At 37.4% G+C, this 22,423-nt stretch overlaps 1 protein-coding gene across 2 annotated transcripts in view; it reads right to left on the bottom strand.

Moving 5' to 3' along the window:
- LOC106086567 (uncharacterized) overlaps positions 1-22,423 on the bottom strand; it is a 73,979-nt gene that overhangs the window by 8,113 nt on the left and 43,443 nt on the right. The window contains exons 1-2 of one of the 2 annotated variants that reach the window (XM_013251297.2): positions 17,542-17,686; positions 13,832-13,963 (exon numbers count right to left, since the gene is read on the bottom strand). In XM_013251297.2, coding sequence (XP_013106751.2) covers positions 13,832-13,963; positions 17,542-17,605 — 196 coding nt within the window. In that variant the 5' untranslated portion in view covers positions 17,606-17,686. Of the gene's footprint in view, positions 1-13,831; positions 13,964-17,541; positions 17,687-22,423 lie in introns of those variants that run through there. The other variant, XM_059365098.1, reaches the window with a different exon arrangement.

Genomic DNA, 22,423 nt, shown 5'->3' with positions numbered 1-22,423 from the left:
AGGATGATTTTGGAGCTCTGATGTAGGTAGTATAGATATTGAGAAGATCAGAACAGGTGCAATATTTCTTGCATCGCTTAAGATATCCCAAACACTTGAATGCTTCTTTCGACACTTCGAATACGTGTTTTGACCAACGGACATCACATTGTATCTTCATGTCCAGAACATCAAGAGCATCTGACTGCTCAATATCTATCAAATATATCAATATCAAATATCTATTGTAAATGGCCAATAAATCCTGGGAGAGCGTCTCATCCATAATGTGCCTCCTGTCCACAATTTCTTGAGGACTGGGCCTATGGTCGAATAAATATGAATGACACAGACTACTGTCATCGGCAAATGAGTAGACTGGATTTTAAGTCTGATCCAATAGATCGTCAATGAAAATAAGAAAAAGGGAAGGGGAAAGGGAAAGGACAGAGGCTTGTGGCACACCTGCGGTCAATGTATACCCATCTGATGAGAACCCATCTACAACAACTCGTATTGTGCGATCTCTGAGAAAGCTCGATATAAATCGAACGAAGTTATTACCGACACCAAAGGCGACAAGCTTTGATAAAAGTGCACCGTGCCAGACCCTATCAAATTCGTTTGATAAAATTGAGCGATACTTAACAAGCAAATTGAATTGACGAACTCTTTGATAGGCATGATGTCATTACTTGTATCCAAATTATGCAAATAAATTTTCGAGTTGCATTATGGAATGCCAATGGGCTTCCAAAACAACAAAATGAAGTTGAAATTTTTTTTAAGACAATTTATATCGATATTCTTCTCGTTTCAGAAACTCATTTTCGCATAAACGGCTACGACCTAATAGCTACCAATCATCCAAGCTATCGTGATCACGCAGGCACCTGCATTTGAATAAAAAGTATTATAAAGTACGAACTCCTAGATGGGTTTCACCATTGGCTCAAAATTTATCGTAGGAGGAGATTTTAATGCCATGCATCCATGGTGAGGCTAAACATAAGTAAACCCTAAAGGAAGAGAGGTTTACAAATGCTTGACAAAGAATATATTGGGTTCTCTCTAAAATTCCTGACCTACTTGATTATGCTGTATACGCTGGAATACCGAGCCATCACCAAGACGTCTGTAGTTGCGATAACCCTAGTTCTAACCACACTTGTACATTACAACATATAAGAATATTTCAGCATTGGATAGACGTCAACATTAATCCTAATAAGAAGCTCAAAGATGGTATAGATATCGATGATGCTGTAGAATATTTGAGAGGTTTAATTTGTGAAGCTGTTTACTATGCCACAATCCCCTGTCTCAAGAGGTATGCATATTTTCACTGAAATTGGTTGTATTATTAGACAAAAACAAAGGTTAAGTAAAATGTGGCAAAACACTAGGAGCATACCGTGGCCACCGTAGCGCAGAGGTTAGCATGTCAGCCTATGACGCTGAACGCCTGGGTTCAAATCCTGGCTAAACCATCAGATAAAATTTTCAGCGGTGGTTTTCCCCTCCTAATGCTGGCAACATTTGTGAGGTGCTATACCATGTAAAACTTCTCTCCAAAGAGGTTTCACACTGCGGCATGCCATTCGGACTCGGCTAAAAAAATGAGGCCCCTTATCTTTGAGGTTAAACTTGAATCGGACTGCACTCATTGATATGTGAGAAGTTTGCCCCTGTTCCTTAGTGGAATGTTCATGGGCAAAATTTGTGTTTACTAGGAGCAAACATGATAAAAGACTATTTAATAAAGCCTGAAGCATTGTACAGTTATAAGAGGGTGAGTCACTTTCCCAATAACAACGATATTAACGATACAACTCTGTGGGGATGGGGGTAAAAATTCTCACTCATCTGTCAAACTTCTGTACACTGCCAAATTGACATTATAGGTTTTATTCGCATTGCCATGTGCAGCAGCCAAAAAAAAAATAAATAAAAGATTTGATTTTACAGACGTATAAATTAAAAATTAAAACATTAAAGATGTGAAAAAATAAACAAAATGTTAAAAAAAAATTAATAATCTAAAAAAACTACTTGACAAACTACTTGACTACATTCACCATGCTAATTCACCTTTTTCTTAAGTATTGGGTTGCCCAAAAAGTAATTGCGGATTTTTTAAAAGAAAGTAAATGCATTTTTAATACAACTTAGAATGAATTTTAATCAAATATATGTACTTTTTTTACACTTTTTTTCTAAAGCAAGCTAAAAGTAACAGCTGATAACTGACAGAAGAAAGAATGCAATTAGAGAGTCACAAGCTGTGAAAAAATTTGTCAACGCCAACTATATGAAAAATCCGCAATTACTTTTTGGGCAACCCAAAATATTACACCGAACGAAGTTAAGCGTAAGATCAATGAGTTAAGCAATTGTTAATCCCCTGATTGTGATAGAATTACTTTAAAGTAATTAAAAGCTTAACTAAAAAAGCCAAACTGTGTTTAATTCACGTTTATAACTCTATGATGAGGCTAAACTATTTTCCTACGCAATGGAAATGGGCGTAAAGACCTTATGTTCCCAAATAAACCGGAAAATTTTATGTCATAGTTTAGATCCATAAGCCTTTTGCCGGTATTCTCAAAAATATTTGAAAGAATATTTTTAAGACGATTATTGCCAGCATTGGAGGAGCAAAATATTATTCCAGAGCATCAGTTTGGTTTTCTACACAATGCCATCGGATAGCAAATGTTATAACTGATGCCCAAGAGAATAAAAGGTAGGGCACGGAAAGGTTCAGCAAGCCTTTGATCGCGCATGGCATGTTGGCATTTTTCTACAAGATCAAGAAATGGTTACCAGCTCAATTCTTAAGTCAAAGTCAAGGACGAAACATCATATTTTTTTGAAATTTAGGTTGGCATTCCTAAACGCAGCGTACTTGGACAAGTACTTTATACTATTTTTACGGCAGATATACCAAATTCAAGTGATATTTCTTTGGCAACGTATGTTGACGCCACGGTAACATTTGGATGAAGGAAATATCCTATCCACTCATTAAGTCTTGTGCAAAGTCAAATTAATAATCTTGAAAAATGGCCATCTAAATGGGACATAAAAGTTAACACAGAAAAGTCAATACACACAACAGCTGTGTTTTATTATACATTTCACCATAGGATGGGGGTATACTAAATTCGTCATTCTTTTTGTAACACCTCGAAATATGCGTCTAAGACCCCATAAAGTATATATATTCTTGATCGTCGTGACATTTTAAGTCGAACTAGCCATGTCCGTCCGTCTGTCTGTCGAAAGCACGCAAACTTTCGAAGGAGTAAAGCTAGCCGCTTGAAATTTTGCACAAATATTTTTTATTAGTGTAGGTCGCTTGGTATTGTAAATGGGCCAAATCGGTCCATGTTTTGATATAGCTGCCATACAAACCGATCTTGGGTCTTGACTTCCTGAGCCTATAGAGGGCGCAATTCTCGCCCGATTTAACTGAAATTTCGCACATAGTGTTTTGGTATCACTTTCAACAACTATGCGAAGTATGGTTCTAACCGGTCCATAACCTGATATAGCCGCCATACAAACCGATCTTGGGTCTTGACTTCTTGAGCCTCTAGAGGGCGTAATTCTCGTCGGATTTGACTGAAATGTTGCACATAGTGTCTTGATATTACTTTCAACAACTATGCGAAGTATGGTCCTAATCAGTCCATAACCTGATATGGCTGCCATATAAACCGAACTTGGGTTTTGACTTCCTAAGCCTCTAGAGAGCGCAATTCTCATCCGATTTGGCACAAATTTTGTACAACGGCACCTCCCATGGCCTTAAACATACGTGTGCAATATGGTCAGAATCGATCTATAGCTTGGTACAGCTCCCATAAAAACCGATCTCCCAATTTCGCTTCTTGAGCCCCGAATCGGACTATAACTTGATATAGCTGCTCCTGTGCAAAGAACTCGACAGATGCGACCATTGTGGAGGATATATAAGATTCGGTCCGGCCGTACTTAGCACGCTCTTACTTGTTTTAGTACTTATTTAGTGCAGTGCAATGAAAATTGTATGAAAATGACATCTATCTAGGACAACGAAGTTCTGGATAAATTACCAGTGCTGGGGCCGAATTATCGCATACGTGATCGAGTATTTAAATTTCAACTTTTATTTAATGGAAGGTTTACCATTTGTGTATAAATTTGTATGTCAAAGGTATTATATATGATAGATTTAAATATTCGCGTTTTTAAATTTCAAAAATTCCCGTCTAATAAAAATATACATAGATCACAATAGAGAGATTTCGAACGATTTTACTCGTTCACGTATATGGTATTTCGGCTCCAGGTTTACGTATAATATCTGTCGTTAGGATTGCCATGATCTGTTTTCACAAATAAGTGTGGTCACCTGCAGAAATCCTCTATTGCGAATGTAAAATTAAAATGAAAACCAATTATTTATACAATTGTGCGCACAAATCTTAATAAATTTTATTTGACTGCTATGGCCACACATGTTTTGTAAATTTTACAAATATTTGTTCCTTTTTGCCTCTTATTGGTTTGACAGGTTGGCAAATGGCGTTACCACGTCATGACAAACAAACAGTATTGCCCTGGAAAATTGTTTGCGTTTTTTTTTACACTTCGCGGCTTATCCATCCAGTACTAAAATAAAACTCAGCAAACATTTACAACAATGCGTAAAGATTTCTCCCGGTAAACATTCATGGGACTGTAGTACCACCAACAGCCACTGTAAAGTATCCTGGATTGACTTTCGATAGAAGACTAACCGGGAAGGCACACATTAAAGCCAAACAAGAGCAATTGACAATAAAAACTCGCAAATTATATTGGCTTCTTGGACCAAGCTACGACTTTATAAAGCTATTCTTAATCTTGAATGAACCTATGGACTCCAACTTTGGGGTACTGCAAGAAATTCCAACACATGAAATATTAGAAAGGTTTCAATCTAAGAACTTAAGGTTAATAACTGATGCGCCGTGGTTTACAAGAAACAAGGATATTTTAAAGGATCTCGAAGTACTCTCAGTTGAGAAAGAAATCATTTAACATAGTGCAACTATTTCCAAAGACATCGTCAACACCCAAATCCACATATTTTTATACCCACCACCGACGGATGGGGGTATATTCATTTTGTCATTCCGTTTGCAACACATCGAAATATCCATTTCCGACCCTATAAAGTATATATATTCTTGATCAGCGTAAAAATCTAAGACGATCTAGACATGTCCGTCCGTCTGTCCGCCTGTCTGTTGAAATCACGCTACAGTCTTCAAAAATAGAGATATTGAGCTGAAACTTTGCACAGACTCTTTTTTTGTCCATAAGCAGGTTAAGTTCGAAGATGGGCTAAATCGGACTATATCTTCATATAGCCCCCATATAGACCGATCCGCCGATTAAGGGTCTTAGGCCAATAAAAGCCACATTTATTATCCGATTTTGCTGAAATTTGGGACAGTGAGTTGTGTTATGCCCTTCGATATCCTCTGTCAATTTGGCCCAGATCGGTCCAGATTTGGATATAGCTCCCATATAGACCGATCCTCCGATTTAGGGTCATAGGTCCATAAAAGCTACATTTATATTCCGATTTTGCTGAAATTTGAGACGGTCAGTTGTGTTAGGCCCTTCGACATCCTCCGTTAATATGGCTCAGATCGGTTCAGATTTGGATATAGCTGCCATACAGACCGATCCTCCAATTTAGGGTCTTGGGCCCATAAAAGCCACATTTATTATCTGATTTTGCTGAAATTCGGGATAGAGAGTTGTCTTAGGCCCTTCGACATCTTCCGTCAATATGGCTCAGATCGGTTCAGATTTGGATATAGCTGCCATATAGACCGATCCTCCAATTTAGGGTCTTAGGCGAATAAAAGCCACATTTATCATCCGATTTTTCTGAAATTTGGGACAGTGAGTTGTGTTATGCCCTTCAATATCCTCCGTCAATTTGGCCCAGATCGGCCCAGATTTGGATATAGCTACCATATAGACCGATCTCTCGGTTTTAGGTTTTGGGGCCATAAAACACGCATTTATTGTCCGATTTTTCCGAAATTTGGGACAAAGGGTTAAGTTAAGCCCCTCCATATATTTCTGCAATTTCGTCTAGATCGATCAAGAATTGCATATAGCTGCCATATAGACTGATCTCTCGATTTAAATTCTTGGCCCCATAAAAGGCGCATTTTTAATCCAATTGCACTGAAATTTGACACACTGACTTATGTTATGCTTTTGGACATCCGTGTCGTATGTAGTTCAGATCGGTTTATTTTTAGATATAACAACTAAAAAGACCAATATTTTGTTATACACAATTAAACAATGACTTGTACTTATCAGCATTTGGTCCAAATTGGATCATATTTCGATATAACTGCTATATGACATAAGATATGCAATTTTCACCGAATTTTAATGAAAGGTGGTGTTAGAAAAGTACTTATTTGAAAATGTACTTGTGCGAACAAAACAAGTAGGCTTTGATTTTGTAAATTATTTTTTTTTTGTTTGTTCTTGTCTTTGAAACTTATGTCAATAAAATATTTTCTTCATAGTTATATCAAATCGTTCAACTGAAAAGACGTATTTTATTTTTGCTCTGCTAAAAGGTTATGGGCCCAGAGAAAATCTGTTAATTGAATATTGTTTTTTTTCTCGTGGAATTTGTCCTGAAATTTGTGCAATGAATTCGATTGGAACAATACAACAGATGGAAAAGCTTGTTGGATCCGAAAATTGGTCAACATGGAGCTTTGCCATGAAAACGCAATTGGAATTAGAGGACTCTTGGAATTGTATTGAACCTTCAGGAGACAATGCCGTTTTGGATGCTGAGAAGGATAAAAAGGCAAGATGCAAGATAATCCTAGCTATTGACAAAAGCTTATATGTGCATGTGCGAGATTGCAACACATCAGCGGAAGTCTGGAAGTCTCTCAAAAATCTTTTTCAAGATAGCGGATTGGATAGACGAATTGGCCTGTTGCAGAAATTGTGCTCCATTCAATTGGTGGAATGTTCATCGGTGGAAGATTACGTCAATCAAGTAATTTCAACAGCCCAGAAATTAAATGATATAGGATTCAGTGTGAACGATGAATGGATTGGAAGCTTACTTCTGAAGGGATTGCCAAGCGAGTATCAGCCCATGATAATGACAATTGGAAGTACCGGGAAGCCGTTAACTGCCGATGGGGTCAAAATGAAACTTCTGCAAGATGTCAAATTTGAGCCATCAACTTCAAATAGTGCTTTGTTCTCCAAGAAAACCAGAAATATTGATGGAAAGAACGCAAAATGTCAGAAAAAGTTCTCCAAGCAAGATAAGAAGGGTAAGTCGCGATGTTTTAATTGTGATGGTAAAGGCCATTACGCATCAGAATGCAAATCAAAAGCCAAAGATAAAACTCCCAACAAAGGCGGTTCTATGCTCGCTGCATTAGGCACAAAGTCCTTAGACAACGAGTGGTACATAGATAGCGGTGCTACAAACCACATGACTTCAAGTCGGGAATGCTTCGAGACGATTGGTGATTTCTCTGGAGAGATAAAAACTGCAAATAATGCAACCATGAAAGCTGTTGGAAAGGGTAATATATCCATGACTGTTTCGACTCCAAGAGGTAATGAAATCGTTACCGTGCCCGAAGTTCTTTATGTTCCATCGTTGGAGATGAATTTATTGTCAATTAAGAATATAGTCGAACACAACAACAGCGTAATTTTCGATAAAAAGGGTTGTCGTATTTTGAATTCGTCGAAGGAAATCATTGCAACTGGAAGTCAAACGAATGGTTTGTATAAACTCGATACACCTTCCCAGAATGCTGTCTTCATTGCAAAAGAAGATTCCATTGATTTATGGCATCGTCGGTATGCTCATCTGGGATCTGATAATTTGAAACTGCTTTCAAAAGGCTTGGTAAAAGGTGTTCGGTTTCCAGAAAGTTCTTTGACGTCATGTACGTCGTGTGCAGAAGGAAAGCAGCATCGCAGCAGTTTTCCGACAGAAGGGTCAAGGGCATCTAAAGTTTTAGAAGTCATACACTCAGACGTTTGTGGACCAATGGAAGTCAAATCCATCAGAGGCAGTCTTTACTTCGTGACGTTCATTGATGACTTCACTCGCAGAGTAAAGGTCTATTTTATCAAAAGTAAAAATGAAGTCATAAACTGTTTCCGTGAGTATAAAGCTGAGGTTGAAAACCAGATGGAAGCTACCATTAAAATAATACGTACAGACAATGGAACGGAGTACATCAATAAAGAAATGGCCGTCGAGTTGAAGAAATGTGGTATAATACATTAAACTGCAGTTCCATATACTCCGGAGCAAAATGGACTCGCGGAGAGAATGAATCGCAACTTGATAGAAAAAGCACGGACAATGATGTGTGATGCTAATATGCCGAAATTTTTTTGGGCCGAAGCTGTTAATTGTGCAAGCTACATAATAAATAGATCACCTCAAAAAACCTGCCAAATACTCCAGAAGAAATGTGGACCGGCCGTACCCCAAATGTAAGTTATTTAAAAACTTTTGGTTGCATAGCTATGGCACATATCCCAAAGCAAAAACGTAAAAAGTTGGATGCCAAGTCCGAAAAGTGCGTTTTTGTGGGATACAGTACAACTTCGAAAGGATATCGAGTTTATAGCCCAAAGCGGAGAGAAGTATTTGTATGTCGAGATGTAATTTTCCATGAAAGCTCTTTTTATTATTCTGGTATCATTGACGAAGACAAGAAAGATGTTCCTGTGTATGCGGTTGAAGTGGGGGCAGATTATACAGAAACTCCTGACAACCAGAGCGATTTTGAATCATGTTCATCGTCTCCACCACAAAATGAACCTGAAGTGGGGGATTTGGAGAATAGCTTAGAGGAGAGCTTTCAATTACCTTGTGACCAGAAAAATGAAATTGTAGAGCTTCAAGGTGATAGTGTCAATACTCAAGGTTATAATGTTGATATTCCTCGTAGAAGCGAACGTCTAGCTGGAAAAAAGAAAGCATTGGCAACAAGAAATTTAGATAGCACAGAAGAACCCGAAAGTTTTGCTGAGGCTACCCAAGGCAGTGAAAAAGAAAGGTGGATTGAGGCGATTGAGAGTGAGCTAGAGTCACTTAGAGAGAATAACACCTGGACATGTGTCGAAAAACCACCTGGAACAAATGTTGTTAAAACAAAATGGATATTTAGGAAGAAACGGGAACCTGATAACCATATCAAGTACAAAGCAAGATTGGTGGCCAAGGGATGCACCCAAGTACAAGGGATCGACTACGAAGAAACGTATTCCCCGGTGGTTCGATATACATCAGTTCGATTTTTAATAGCCATGGCAGTGAAATATGGTCTGGAAATTTATCAGATGGACGCAATAACAGCATTCTTGCAAGGTGAGTTAAAAGAAGATATATATATCGAAAAGCCAGATGGAGTTTCTATTAGGGAACAGGGAAAGCATTTGAAGCTCAACAAAGCTATATATGGACTGAAACAATCAAGTTTGGTTTGGAATAACAAACTGGATGAAGCTTTGAAGAAATCTGGACTTATACGCTCAAAAGTGGATCCGTGTATTTATATACATAGAAATGGAAAATCTATGACGTTTTTGGCTATATATATCGATGACATTTTGCTCTTTAGTAATGAAAATTCATTTCGGGAGAAACTTATATCGGAATTAATGTCCCAATTCAAAATGAAGTTTTTTGGAAAGGCAAAGCAATGCCTTGGTCTACGTATAGAAAACAAAGACGGGGACATTTATTTGGACCAAGAAGAGTATATCGACAGAATGTTAGTAAAGTTTAACATGGAAAATTGCAATCCCGTATCGACCCCGATGGATGTCAACGTTAAACTTTCCAAGGAAATGTCTCCGAAAACATTTGCTGAAGTCAAGGAAATGTCGGAAATACCATACCAGCAAGCGATTGGTAGTTTGCTGTTTGCTTCGCAATGCACAAGACCGGATATATGCTTGGCAGTCAACAAGCTAAGCAAATTCAACAAGTGTCCCGGAAAAGAACATTGGTCAGCAGTCAAACGAATATTCCGATATTTAAAAGGGACGAAAGGCGCAAAAATCAAATTTTCTAAAGGAGAAAATGAGAAACTGGCCGCATATTCAGATTCAGACTGGGCAAATGATATTGATGAAAGAAGATCAGTGACTGGGTACATTTGTATATTACAAGGTGGACCAATATCCTGGGTTTCAAAACATCAACCAACTATTGCTCTTTCTACAACGGAAGCTGAATATATGGCGCTATCTGCTACGGTACAGGAAGTTATATGGCTGAGAAATTTAAATGCAGAACTCAACCCACAATCTCAAGATGAACCGACGGAGATATATTGCGATAATCAAAGCGCTATAAATTTGGCATCAACTAATAAGTATTTAGCGAGATCAAAACATATCGACGTTCGACATCATTTTGTACGCGAGAAAAAAGATCAAAATATAGTTAACTTCGTGGGAATCCAAACTCAATTCATGGTAGCAGATAATTTAACAAAGCCAGTACCAACTGACAAGCACAAATTTTGTTCAAAACAAATGGGCTTGCAAGTAATATAAATTTTGTTCGAGTGGGGGTGTTAGAAAAGTACTTATTTGAAAATGTACTTGTGCGAACAAAACAAGTAGGCTTTGATTTTGTAAATTATTTTTTTTTGTTTGTTCTTGTCTTTGAAACTTATGTCAATAAAATATTTTCTTCATAGTTATATCAAATCGTTCAACTGAAAAGACGTATTTTATTTTTGCTCTGCTAAAAGGTGGTTTACATATATACCCGAGGTGGTGGGTATCCAAAGTTGGGCCCGGCCGAACTTAACGCCATTTTACTTGTTTGTGATTTGTTTTGCTTATTGTCTTATATTTCCAATATAAATTGCAAATAAAAAAAATGCGATAATAATTTATTTTTCCAATTTCACAAGGTACCTGTTCTTTGTACACAAATTAGCATGGACAAACCGACAGACAGACGGACATAGCTAAACCGAATCAGAAAGTGATTCTGAGTCGATAGGTATATTTTTAATGGGTCTGACGCTCTTCCTTATGGAACGCACACAGTTATAATACCCTGTTCCACAGCAGTGGTGTAGGGTATAAAAATCTGAAAGCATCAAGGTAGGCAATTGGGCAAACAAATCGTCCCGTAGATGCAATCTGAAGTTCTATAAACTCCTCAGACACCTATGTATAAAAAAAATTAAGCGAAAATCATACCATGATCAGACATGGTCAGAAAAGTTCATCAAACTGGGGCAAAAAATGTATGAAAAAAAATTTATAGAGCTTTTGTCTTAAGATAAAATATCATTGAAATTTAGTTTAGAGAAAATTTCGTTTTCTTCGGAAATTTCATACCAATATTTCCTTCAAAAGATTTTTATCGACATGTTGTCGCCGCTAAATCAATGTTGTCTCAGAAAGTGTCAAAAGGATTTGACTTCATCTAAAGGTTTATTTAAATAATTTTAAAATGGTTTACTTGTTTAACCAGTTTTTTTTTTCAATCTCAAAACTTAAACAGGTTTTTGAAAAAGGTAATACTTGAAAAATTAGCTTTTTCAAAAAACAGATTTGGAAAAAATCTGGTTTAATGATCACCCTACATAAATATCTTCTCAGACATCCAAGCTGCCATTAAGTTTATGGGGAACATATTTCTAAATTTGAAAACCATCCTCGACTGTCGCAGATCCCTCAACGGGTTGGTTTACCAGTTCAAAATTTATCTGTTATGGTTGCCGGGCCACAGAGATATCCCTGGGAACTGTAGAGCAGACGAGCTTGCGAGACTAGGGACTACCTTACACATTACAGGTAAACTGGAATCCGTGGCTCTGCCTCTAGCGGCAAGTAGGCTAAGTCTATAGGTTCAGGCCCAAAGGGCAACAAATAACAGATTATCACAAAGTGGGGGTTGTAAACAGATCAAAATTATGTGGTCCAATCTAGACTTGAAGAGGTCTTACGCCTTGCTGTCGCTGGCCGTCATCAGGTAAGTGCAAGTAACGACTTCTACAGAAGCTGTGAGGACGTCGAGGAAGAAGAGACTGTAGAACATCTGCTGTGTGTGTCCCACACAGGAAGTCAGAATGAGTTCCACGTTAGGTTCCCATTTCTTTGAGAACTTTTCTGATTTTGCGGATGTACACATTCGCAAGTTGTTGGGTTGTTTTAGAGCGATCTGGATTGTTCAACGGTAGGATATAGAAGTTATCTTCTTTCTCCTGTGTTATCACAATGAACAAAAATATCCATGTGAGTCTGACGGCAGACTATCACTTACTCCTAACATAACTTAACCTTATTTAAAAGCATCCCAAAGACAACTAGAAGAAAGGAAGATTTTTAAGAAAACATATTTCTTTTAAATTCTTTTGTTTGGTATTAAATATAGTGTTTATGCCCTACACCACTGCTGGGGTAAAGGGTTTTATAATTTAGTGAATTAGTTGTAACACCCAGAAGGAAGAGAGATAGACCCATTTATAAGTATACCGATCGACTCAGAATCACTTTCTGATTCGATTTAATTATGCCCGTCTGTCTGTTCGTCTGTCCGTTTGTCCATGCTAATTTGTATACAAAGTACAGGTCGCAATTTTCATCCGATCGAATTAAAATTTGGCACAGCATTTTCTTGGGACTATAGAAAAACCTTTTGAAATTGGAAAAAAATGGGTTCAGATTTGAATATTGCTCCCATATATATGTTCGTCCGTTTTGGACTAAAATTACAATTATATTTTCATTTGTAAACTAATTCTCACGAAATATTGCGCGAGGGATTCTCTTATAAATCACGACATTATTTGTGAATTTCATAGAAATCAGTATAGACTTAGATATAGCGCCCATTTATATGTTTGTCCGATTTGGACTAAAATTGCAATTATATCGTCATTTGTAAACCGATTCTAAATTTTTCGCGAGAGATTCTCTTATAAGTCTCGGCTTTATTGTTGAATTTCATAGAGATCGGTGCAGATTTAGATATAGCTCCCATATATATGTTCGTGTGATTTGAACTAGAATTACAATAATTTGGTCATTTGTTAATCGAAAATTAGCACAAAAGATTCCCTTATGACTTCCGGTATTGCTTTTGAATTTAATTGAAATTGGTTCGGATTAGAAATAGCTTCCATATATATTTTAGTCCGATTTTAAATAAAACTCAATAATTTAGTAATTTGTTAAGCAATCTTTACAAAATTTGTATTTCATAGAAATTTGTTCAGTTTTAGATATAGGTCCCATATATATGCATCTCCCCATTTTCACTTGTAAGGCATTTACTAACCCATTTATTAATCGATCTTCCCTTATGTACTGGTTATGATCAATATTCTGCATATCAAATTTAAGCAAATTTTAAATTCGACAACTTAGCCTTCGTATCCAATGTGGTGTAGGATATCAAGAGGTTGATTTCGCCCGACACTAGCCCGTCATTACTTGTTTCTTTATATTTCTTTTCAAACCTGATATCTTGGGAAATTTACTACAATACATACACACACAGGTTTAGTGTTTGATTATCAGTAAACCGAATGCTTCTTTCAAGTTTCAAAGGGATTCCACCACAAGAATGGGTAGTGACTTTATATTAAGTTCGACATCTATGGCTCAAATCTTCAAGTTAGGAAATTTGTTTTCAGTGTAGCGATGAGAGCATATTTGATATTCATCAGTGTTTTATTATGCAAATAATATTTTTTCCATTTAAAATTAGTAATGCAATGCTATATTTGCAATACACTAATGTACTCACCTATGGACATTGTACATTGCAAGGACGCTGAAGGACAGTTCTCGTATGGCAATTCCGTAACATTTAATGAGGTGGCACATGCCTCAAGTGAGATGGAATCACATTTGTAGCAAACAATGGCATAGCACAGAACTGCAACATAGAAATATTAAAGGGTTTGTGATTGAAAAATAAGAATAACTATAAATATGTATAACATCGTGTATCATCGAACACTAGTTAGAGTCTTTGGAGCAAGACATCTGCAGATGATTTTGAAACTGCTGCGAAGCTATTCGATAGAGAGTCTAAAGCTGCTACAACACGATAAGACTTGTCGTATGTACACAGAAAAAATATAGACCTAAATTTCAGCGATTAAACATGGTATTGACCTACATACTTTACTTTAATTGGCTATGACAGAATATTTGTTCCACTAGCCGAACGTAGAATAGCGTTCCAAGCGCCTCGATCTTCTGCGCTCATTCTAAAATCTCTGACACCAAGTTTCGAGGTGTCTCCCACAACTTGATCTTTCCATCGGGCTTTTGGTCTTCCCGGTTTGCGTGTACCACCGTGTTTGCCTTCAAAAGACTTCTTTGCTGGAGCTTCTTCATCCATTCTGACAACATGACCCAGCTAACGCAGCCGTTGTATTTTGATGCGTGTAACTATGCAACGTCGTTATACAGCTCATACAGCTAATGGTTCATACGTCACCTATATTCTCCGTTAACGCAAACTGGTCCATATATTTTACGAAGAATCTTTCTCTCAAATACTCCAAAACATACAAGGCGTTAATTGCTTTAATTATTTTTGACATTGAAACCCGCTTTTTTGTATCAAGGCAAGTGATTGGTAAAGAAGATATTCGTTGAACGTATTTTTAATAGTACGCATTAAATTGTTATTTAATAATACAAATTGTGAGTATCAATTCCTGCGTTTTGTTGTGTGTTCTTTCACACATATGTAATGCGAAAATTGCGAGAAAAGTATCAGTATTGTGCTATTCTGACAAATACCATTTATTTATACCTCAAATTACCATTGATTTAAGGAGAGTTTAAAGGATGAGGCGTCCCCCCAACACTTGATCCCAAAATTGGTTATAAAATATGTTTTCTTATCTTAAATATCTTTCATTTAAAACACTTATTGGCATGGTCGGTAAATTTATGGGGGGTGTTTTGGGGTAGGGGCGGTGCCCAAAAAAGCCCCATATTGCCATGGTCAGTAAATAATTGTTGTTTGTGGGGTATTTTGGGAAAGGGGTAGACCCCCAGAAAATTGGTCCTGAAAGTGGGTATCAATTTCGAGCTCTACTCCCCAATACCTTTCATTTGAGCCCCACATCAACATGGTCGGTAAATATGCCCGATTTAGGGGTGTTTTGGGGAGTGGCGTTATCCCCGAAACATTTAACCCTGAAAATATATCAGCATCTCTATTCTCATATATCGATACATCATTTATTTAAACCCCATATTGCCATTGGCCTCGAAATTGGATTTCAAATTCGTTTCTAATCTCAAATACCTTTCATTTAAACCCCTTAATGCAAAAGTCAGCAAATTTGTCCGGTTTGGGGTAAAGACCCTAAAAGCTATCCGTATCGAGCTCTACTGTCTTGAAGACCAAAATTGTCTTGGCGTGCTAATACGTCCTACTTGGGGGTTTTTGTTGTTTGGTGGTGTCCCGAATGTTGATTCGGGACCACTCCCAAATACTTTTCATTTGACCCCCATATTTCCACAGTCTGCAAACATGAACGGGTTGGGGGGATGGGGCGGGCACTCAGTGACTTGGCTTGAAAATATATATCAGATTCGTGTCCTACTCTAAAATACCTCTTATTTGAGTCCCATATTGAATCCCAATGGTCAGCAAATTCTTTCTATTTGGGTGGTGTTATGGGGTTGGGGTGGCCCCATTGAAACTTTTTCCCGAATATCGATATCAGATTCGTACTTTCGTTCTTTCGACCTTTCATTTGAGCTCCATATTGATATGGTCGTAAATTTGTCCTCTTTGGGGCATGTTCTTGAGGAGGGGCGGCCTCCAAATATTTGGTCCCACGTTTGGATATCAGATTCGTATTCTACTCTCAAATAGCTTTTATTTAAGCTCCATATTGCCATGGTCAGTAAATAAGTCCTGTTTGGGGGGTGTTTTGGAGAAGGGGTGGAGCCCCAGAAACTTGGTCTCACATTTGGATACCAGATTCGTATTCTATTAGCAAATACCTTTCATTTGAGTCCCATTTTGCCATGATCGGTAAATATGCCCGATTTAGGGATGTTTTGGGGGTTGGGTGGTGCCCCAAGCACTTGGTCCGACAATTGGATATCAGATACATTTTCTAATCTTAATTACCGTTCATTTGAGTCCCATATTGTCGTAATTGGTCTATATATATTTGGTAGGTTTGGGGTTAAGGCGGTCCCCCTAGGTACTCCCTCCGAAATTTGGATACGGAATTTTTGTTTTTAGATTGCTATAAGCGAGCACACAAAATTTCGCTTAAATCGCACCATCGCTTCTGAAAATTAGGGTAAAGGATATCAAAAAATGTAGTACCCTATTTTCACCACGGGATCATTATGCATCATCTGTGAAAATTTCAAGAAAGTCGGTTCAGCCGTTTTTGAGTCTATAAGCAACACACAAACAAACCAAAAAACAAACACAAATAGATTCTTATATATAAAAAGATGTTATTATCCTCATAGAGACTATATTGGCTTGGAAAACGACGCTGATGACGGAAGATAACAAATGCAGTATTCCTTCATTTGGATCTGAATTTTTTGCGCAAAATGCAAAGATTGGTATTTATTACTATTCATTTTAATATGTATATAAATTATTTGATTCATTATACCTTTTAGAGACGATATCCACGACAATGAAGAGAGGCTTATAAATAGAAGGCAATTTTTTCTTCTTTCTTGTAGAAAACTAAATTAAAAAATAATTATTTTAAATCAATATATTACATGTTTTATCAGCAATTTAATCCAATAAAATTAAATATTTTTTAATAACCCAAAAAAATATCAGTTATATCCTTTTATTAAATTAAAAAAAATGAATGTTATTTAAGAGAAGGGACAACTTTCATAATTTACTACTTTAAATGAACTTTTAAGCTTGTCATAAATCCAAATTACAAAATTATTAATCAATAATACAATATAGCTCCGATTTCAGCGAATTTTTTAATTGAATGAACAAATGTCTTAATTGAACCATGTTTTTCATTTTTTTGTATAATTAAAAGGTAGCAACTCTGTTGCTATCTTTTGCATGTTGCACACATCATGTGGTAAGTACGAAAAATTTATTATGAAAATGGATTTTGGAATATATATGCAGCTTTTTTTGGTTAAATCGCGCTTTTATTTCATCGAACGTATATGTAGACACATGCTGATTGGAGCACGCTGTATTTGACGTCTATTTGACGTACATAAGACAAGTCTTTTGAATACAGAAAATGCCAGCTCATGTGACAAGTCTTATATTGTAATAGCAGCGTAAATTATTCTCCGCAATAGATAAAAAAACACCTTTGAGCAGGACAACGTAACATTTTTTATGGAAAATCCTTTGGCGGTATTAATGGACGTTGACTTTGCTATTGGATATTTGATACCATTTCGTCATTTGTAATACATCGTAATACTGATCTGATTTGTTATATTCCCAATTTGTTAACTAACTTTTGGATGAAGTTGACGTTAATAATATCACAAGGGTTACAAAAAAAGAATCTCTAAATTCCATTTCGTCAGAATAATCAAATCGTTTTTATTTTAATATAACTAACTCGCACGTTCGCTAACTGAAACGCTCTGAATGACCGAATAGAATGATTTTCGAAAAGATACTGGTAATGCCTTATCGACATAAATGGTTTATAAATAGCAGCAATTTGTTGTTAAATTGCTTCGGGAATTGCTTTTTATTCAACAACTTCAAGTACAAACTTTAGTAATTCGTTTGGAAGTTTATATTTAAAATAATTTAATATTTGAGGATACAATGTTGATGTTAATATAATATTTAGGTTTTTCTTTTTATACCCTCCACCATAAGATGGGGGTATACTAATTTCGTCATTCTGTTTGTAACTACTCGAAATATTCGTCTAAGACCCCATAAAGTATATATATTCTTGATCGTCGTGAAATTTTATGTCGATCTAGCCATGTCCGTCCGTCTGTCCGTCCGTCCGTCCGTCCGTCTGTCTGTCGAAAGCACGCTAACTTCCGAAGGAGTAAAGCTAGCCGCTTGAAATTTTGCACAAATACTTCTTATTAGTGTAGGTCGGTTGGTATTGTAAATGGGCCATATCGGTCCATGTTTTGATATAGCTGCCATATAAACCGATCTTGGGTCTTGACTTCTTGAGCCTCTAGAGTTCGCAATTCTTATCCGATTGGAATGAATTTTTGCACGACGTGTTTTGTTATGATATCCAACAACTGCGCCAAGTATAGTTCAAATCGGTCCATAACCTGATATAGCTGCCATATAAACCGATCTTGGGTCTTGACTTCTTGAGCCTCTAGCGTGCGCAATTCTTACCCGATCAGAATGAAATTTTGCACGTCGTGTTTTGTTATTATATCCAACAACTGTGTTAAGTATGGTTCAAATCGGTCCATAACCTGATATAGCTGCCATATAAACCGATCTTGGGTCTTGACTTCTTGAGCCTCTAGAGTGCGCAATTCTTATCCGATAGGAATGAAATTTTGCACGACGTGTTTTGTTATGATATCCAACAACTGTGCCAAGTATGGTTCAAATCGGTTCATAACCTAATATAGCTGCCATATAAACCGATCTTGGGTCTTGACTTCTTGAGCCTCTAGCGTGCACAATTCTTATTCGATCAGAATGAAATTGTGCACGACGTGTTTTGTTATGATATTCGACAACTGTGCCAAGTATGGTTCAAATCGGCCCATAACCTGATATAGCTGCCATATAAACCGATCTTGGGTCTTGACTTCTTGAGCCTCTAGAGTGCGCAATTCTTATCCGATTGGAATGAATTTTTGCACGACGTGTTTTGTTATGATATCCAACAACTGTGCCAAGTATGGTTCAAATCGGTCCATAACCTGATATAGCTGCCACATAAACCGATCTTGGGTCTTGACTTCTTGAGCCTCTAGAGTGTGCAATTCTTATCCGATAGGAATGAAATTTTGCACGACGTGTTTTGTTATGATATCCAACAACTGTGCCAAGTATGGTTCAAATCGGTTCATAACCTGATATAGCTGCCATATAAACCGATCTTGGGTCTTGACTTCTTGAGCCTCTAGCGTGCACAATTCTTACCCGATCAGAATGAAATTTTGCACGTCGTGTTTTGTTATGATATCCAACAACTGTGCCAAGTATGGTTCAAATCGGTCCATAACCTGATATAGCTGCCATATAAACCGATCTTGGGTCTTGACTTCTTGAGCCTCTAGAGTGCGCAATTCTTATCCGATAGGAATGAAATTTTGCACGACGTGTTTTGTTATGATATCCAACAACTGTGCCAAGTATGGTTCAAATCGGTTCATAACCTAATATAGCTGCCATATAAACCGATCTTGGGTCTTGACTTCTTGAGCCTCTAGCGTGCACAATTCTTATGCGATCAGAATGAAATTGTGCACGACGTGTTTTGTTATGATATCCAACAACTGTGCCAAGTATAGTTCAAATCGGTCCATAACCTGATATAGCTGCCATATAAACCGATCTTGGGTCTTGACTTCTTGAGCCTCTAGCGTGCGCAATTCTTACCCGATTTGAATGAAATTTTGCACGTCGTGTTTTGTTATTATATACAACAACTGTGCCAAGTATGGTTCAAATCGGTAAATAACCTGATATAGCTGCCATATAAACCGATCTTGGGTCTTGGATCTTCATTATCCGATAGGAATGAAATTGTGCACGACGTGTTTTGTTATGATATTCAACAACTGTGCCAAGTATGGTTCAAATCGGCCCATAACCTGATATAGCTGCCATATAAACCGATCTTGGGTCTTGATTTCTTGAGCCTCTAGCGTGCACAATTCTTATCCGATCAGAATGAAATTGTGCACGACGTGTTTTGTTATGATATCCAACAACTGTGCCAAGTATGGTTCAAATCGGCCCATAACCTGATATAGCTGCCATATAAACCGATCTTGGGTCTTGACTTCTTGAGCCTCTAGAGGGCGCAATTCTTATCCGATAGGAATGGAATTTCGCACGACGTGTTTTGTTATGATACCCAACAACTGTGCCAAGTATGGTTTAAATCGGTTCATAACCTGATATAGCTGCCATATAAACCGATCTTGGGTCTTGACTTCTTGAGCCTCTAGAGGGCACAATTCTTATCCGATTTGAATGAATTTTTGCACGAAGTATTTCGTTATGATATCCAACAACTATGCCAAGTATGGTTGAAATCGGTTCATAACCTGATATAGCTGTCATATAAACAGATCTGGGGATTTGACTTCTTGAGCTTTTAGAGGGCGCAATTCCTATCCGATTTGGCTGAAATTTTGCATGACGTATTTTATTTTTACTTTCAACAACTGTGTCAAATAAGGTTCAAATCGGTTCATAACCCGATATAGCTGCCATATAAACCGATCTGGGATCTTGACTTCTTGTTATTGTTAACATCGGAAGACGAATAAACAGTTGTTGCTGAGCACTTGTCTGAGGAACTATCCACCACATCTCTAAAGTATGGTGGTTTGCAAGAGACGGAAAATCCTCCCACCACGGTCAAAACAGGAGGGGAACCCGTCGAGGCGGAACTCGATAAGCTCTGTGGGTAGGTCGTCAGGTTGGATTGGGCTTTAAGGTGAGCGCCAGCGGGGAAGGGCGAAATTTAAAATGAACTTCGCGGGTAGCAGCTAGGGAAGCATCTAAGGAAGAATCGTCCACACCGCAAGTAGCCAGTGTCCTGCGGAAGATTGGTTCCACTGCTTTCTTCCCCGTCCTAGGATGCGTAAGGAAACTCATCATGACAAGATCGAACGAATCTTGTAAGGATGAACTCCATGCTGAATCAGAGGAAGAGGCTAACGCAACATTGGTGGAAATTTTGAATATTGACTATGGTCCGGTTTTTGCAGATAAATCTCCACCGCTGTAAAACGCTTCGGCAGCACCAAAGGTCCTTCCGATGCCAGGAGGATTTGACGTGGTTCTTATCCAGGAACCATGGGTGTGTGGAGAAATGGTTCGTGTACTAAGAATTTAAACTACTCGAGGGTATAGAGAATGGGAGAACTGAAGATTCAGTAGTAGCCTGCCTTGAAATAAATAAGTCTTATTACTGGTTGGCTTCCTGGCTATATACTTACTGGCTATATATGACCTATACTTTGTTCACAAATTAACATGGACAGACGGACATAGCTAACTCGTTAAATCAGAAAGTGATTCTGAGTCGATCGGTGTACTTATCAAATTCAATCTGAATCCTGCATGACGAACCTTACATATTTAAGATATTTTTGATTGAAATTTATTAAGAGAGTTGCAAATACTTTCGAATGAAATAAAAAAAATAAAAATGGTTACAAAGTTGTGTGACGCACGCTACAAAAATTGAAAGTGTCTATCGAGCTTAATATAAATTCTGGTCATTTCAAACGAACTTTGCGTAATCAACCTCAAAAATTTTATTCTATGATTTAAAGGCGAACAAACGACAATTTAAAATTTGTGTCTAAGACAGGGATCCGGAGTGAGCACCTTTTTTCCGCTCCGGCAAAAAATGTTCCTCTCCGCTCCATGCTCCTGCTCCGCTCCGCTCCCGCTCCTATACTTTTAAATTGACTATTTATTTTTAAATTTTTTTCTAATACACACTGAAGTGATATATAAATATTGTCATTTCGTTAAAAATATCAAGCAATGTGCAACTCTAATTATATGCATTCTTGATCGCCGCCTATATCGGGCTATAGCATTATAAAGCACCCATATAAACCGATTTTTTGAATTAATTTCTTGAGCCTCTTAGCGGATTTGGCTGAAATTTTGCAAACCGGTTTCATTTATGACCCCTAATATTTTTGTAATATTTCCTGATTATACTTCTTGAGTCCCTAGAGGGCACAAATCTTATCCGATTTGGGTAAAATTTTGCATAATTTCTCCTACGAGCTCCAACTCCCGTATGATCCGTCCTCCCGGTTTTACTTCCTAAGCGTCTAAAGGGCATAATTGTTATTTGACTTGACTGAAATTTTGCAAAATAATTTGTCCTAAAACCTGAAAAATCCATGCCACGTATAGTCTGAATCCGTGTCTATTGCTACTTTATAAACGGACCATCCGACTTTGCTTTTTAAGCACATACCGGAAGCAATTCCTAACCAATTTAAAAAAAAAACTAGTAATAACGCATTAAGTTTGGCCGTGCCGAACTTTGAATACCTATCGCCATGGATATATTTATTATAATTTTTTTATTATAAACCTATTAAATCTGTATTAATGTCCAAGTATGGGCCGATTTGGATCATAGTCGGTTCCGGTGTCGAGAAGTTTATATACGTTGTAGTTTAAAAC

Source organism: Stomoxys calcitrans, chromosome 3 (assembly GCF_963082655.1).
Source record: "Stomoxys calcitrans chromosome 3, idStoCalc2.1, whole genome shotgun sequence".
Classification (NCBI taxonomy): Eukaryota; Metazoa; Arthropoda; class Insecta; order Diptera; family Muscidae; genus Stomoxys; species Stomoxys calcitrans.
This window is presented reverse-complemented; position numbering and strand designations above follow the sequence as displayed.